The 3,323-nt window shown below is 46.3% G+C and overlaps 1 protein-coding gene across 2 annotated transcripts; it reads right to left on the bottom strand.

The window, feature by feature from the left end:
• Positions 1–375: 375 nt before the first annotated feature.
• sp7 (Sp7 transcription factor) lies at positions 376–2,751 on the bottom strand. Of its 2 annotated transcripts, none has more exons than XM_057846261.1 (2): positions 2,731–2,751; positions 376–1,698 (listed from the first exon to the last, which is right to left on the bottom strand). In XM_057846261.1, exons 1-2 carry the CDS (start codon positions 2,749–2,751, stop codon positions 376–378), a joined length of 1,344 nt encoding a protein of 447 aa, XP_057702244.1. The 2 variants fall into 2 exon arrangements, with proteins under 2 accessions (XP_057702244.1, XP_057702243.1); XM_057846260.1 differs by having other exon boundaries at positions 2,716–2,751.
• Between the last annotated feature and the right edge of the window lie 572 nt (positions 2,752–3,323).

The following is a 3,323-nucleotide window of genomic DNA, read 5'->3' on the forward strand; positions in this document are numbered from 1 at the left end:
TATTTCTAATTCATCAACACAAGGTCAAAGTGCTGGCCTTTGATGACATCATCATTTTTCTTTCAGACTGAATCTTTGACGTGCAAGATTATGTCTGTGGCTATCTTTAATAATCGACATTTGTGTGTGTGTGTGTGTGTATGTATGTGTGTCTGTAGTATGAGCATGAAATTGATTGTTTATTCCATGTAAGATAATACTGAATTGCGACAGCTGATGTATGTGGCACAGTTACAAGCTTGCGACATAATAATGATGATATTAAGAGGTGGATAAAATCAGGTCCCAAACTGGATTCCCAGGGCATTAAATGCATGGCACGCCACTGAGTAGTCATTTATCGCATTGAAAAAAGATCTGGATAAAGTCCAAGAGTTAGATCTCTAACAGTCCACTGCTGTTCTCCACTCCAGAAGGAACACCCGTCTTTTCGTCTCCATTAGTGATTGGCTCTCCGTTGCCGGCGTTGATCTCTGCTGTCTCCTCGCTCCGGTGGTCCACTTCACCCTCTCCGGTCGTGGTTTTTCCCTGTAGCGCAGATTCAGAGTGGGTCTTCTGGTGCTTGGAGAGGTGGTCACTGCGTGTGAAACGCTTGTTGCATAGCAGGCAGGTGAATTTCTTTTCCCGCGTGTGGGTGCGCACGTGGCGCTCCAGTTCATCTGAGCGGGTGAAGCGTTTTCCGCAGAACAGCCAGTTGCACACGAACGGCCTCTCGCCGGTGTGCCAGCGCAGGTGGGCTTTGAGGTGAGACGCCTTGCCGTACACCTTACCGCAGCCTGGGATGTGACAGCTGTGCACTGGCTTCTTCCTCAGGGAGGCAGCCGAGGCCCCCAGGCGCTCCAGCTCTTGGCAGTTGGGACAGTCGCATGAGGACCTTGAGGGTGTTGAACCTGTGCCGTAGCCACCTGATCCCCTGGTTGGCTTCAAGCCCATTGGACTCTCCATCAGCCCCGCACTTTGCACAGGCTTGGGCTTGTACATGTCCTGGGGCAGCATGTGCTGGGACTGCTGGAGGAGGTGTGAGGAAGAGCCCAGTCCCACGGAAGGGTAGGGAGCAGGGTTCAAGGTGGTAAAATCGGTGCTGTAACTAGGCAGCTGGGGGCTAAGGGAAGCTTGCGATGCCACAGGCTGGAGCGATGCCTGGAGTCCTCCATCCGACTGAGGCTGGGTCGCCGACAGCCAGTTGGAATTTGGGTGGACGTCCCACCAAGAAGATGTGGCGTTAGCCGGCGCAGCCGTTATACCTGGATGGATACCAGCTTTGTACCATGAGCCGTAAGGGTGCGTCATGTCCAAGGAGGTGTAGACGCTGGTGAGGCAGTCTGCCGTTGCATGGGTTTTGGACACTAACAAGGACGGGTCCTGGGAGACAGAAGTTTGAAAGGAGTGGGTGAAAGGGTTGTACTCTGCCGCGTAGCCTCCGGTCGTAGGAGGGGGGCTTCCGGTCGGAGTGAGCAGTCCGCCGCCCCCGGCTGTGGTGAAGGAGCCGCTGTAGGAGTCCGCCAGGCCGCTGCCATCGGCGGTGCGCGCATTCTTGGCCGCCTGAAGGTCGGAAGTCATGTCGTAGGGCTTCTTGAGTGGAGTGGTGCCGCCGTTCTTACCGGGTGTCGCAGAGTCTGTGACTGGACTGGTGCTGCCAAACTTGTTGCAGGTAGCGGTTAACATAGCCAGAGGACTGGAGCCATAGCGCGCTTCTTCCTGGAGGAGAGGAACAACGTGAGACTGTGTGTAGCTTCTGTCAGTGTCAACCCTAATACAAAACTCATGTCCCGACGCCACCGCTGGCTCTTCCTGTGCTTGTAAAGTGCTCAAGGCTATGGCAGGCAGCACGTGTTTCTGCTTGTGGGGGTCATGCTCTGCATTTTTTTTTTTTGTTTTGACTTGAAACCTCACGTTTGTTTTGCAATTCAATAAAATTAGAAAGTTGCCGTTTTGAATGATTCGTCTGAATTATTTTAACTTTCCATTTACTGTAAATGTAAGTAATACCCCCTGTAATGCTGCCTGGTCACTACTAGCCTTGCTGCTTTTCACATGCACACATGTAATATTGCTGGTGTTCATTTCAATTTTTGTTATTCACATTCACCTTTTCTCCAGATCATTTATGTATCACTGTATGCATAATTTTCTTTTTTTTTTTTTTTTTTTTGCTAAATATATTGATACAGAGTATTTTTGCTGATATTCATTCAGTTCTCAAATATGCTGTAATATGGCTGTTGTTTATTTTGTTCTCAATTTTTTACAGACTGTTTATTGATACAAATATATTTATTTCTTCCTACAAACTCTTATTGCTGCTTCTCATTCCTTTCTGATGATATAGTATTTATTTATGTGCAGCTTGCCATTCACATCTGCACATATTTTATACAGTATTTATGTGAAACTACAGATTACTGTTGTATCAGTACAAAGTCATTGCCGGATGTTGTACGAGTATACGTATAAAGTTTTTTTTTTTTTTTTTTTTTTTTAATTCATCGACATCTAACTCTACAGTTTCAATTGTTTTGTGTACTCATTTAAAGTACTGTAAAATAAACAACGTTGTCTCGCATAATACTGTTACTCCCCATATCAATTAAACCTGTCTATAGTAGCTTAGAGTAAGTAGTAAAAGAAATATGAAACCTCAAACTTAGCTTCCTGTAAAATATAATTAATATTACCATTAAATTAGATAGGAACAAAAAAATATTCCATACTTACAATGAAATTCCCTACCTCCAGAATAGATGCGGCCATCCCTGAGAAACAAAATTGTAGAGGAAGCTTGAGGAGCAGCGGGAGAGTCGCAGCTCAGAGTCCCGGGACAGTTTGGAAGAAGTTAGATAGCAACGCGTGGAAGTGTTTTGAGTCTCCAGGAGCCCGGCCCCCCTAATTACAGGCTTGGGGCTCTCCTGAAAGGGGCAGAGCTCAACGTTGGGGGATGAAGGGAGGTGGTCGCGCATTGGTGGATGCAAGTACATAATCCCACCTTCCAAAACACAAACGCATGAATGGGTAACTGATCAATCACCATGCAGATCGTCACAGGGAAGAGTCCGTTATCTAGCTCGGTTTTCCCATTATGATGAATGACTGAGTCCTATGTTTGGAGACATTTAACTTCAGGGGAGCGGAAAATAAGTCACCAGTGGAATGAAAAATCACAAAGAATCTCCATGGCCCATACGCCACATTTATACTGTATAGTATATAAATAACTTAAAAATAACACTGCATGACCCGAGCTTGAGGTTTCTATTTTATTATTCTGGTTTCAAGCTTTTTTTGTTTCCAACAGACTTGACAACGTGTTTCGACTGAGCAGCACA

Source organism: Corythoichthys intestinalis, chromosome 9, assembly GCF_030265065.1.
Source record: "Corythoichthys intestinalis isolate RoL2023-P3 chromosome 9, ASM3026506v1, whole genome shotgun sequence".
NCBI classification, from domain to species: domain Eukaryota; kingdom Metazoa; phylum Chordata; class Actinopteri; order Syngnathiformes; family Syngnathidae; genus Corythoichthys; species Corythoichthys intestinalis.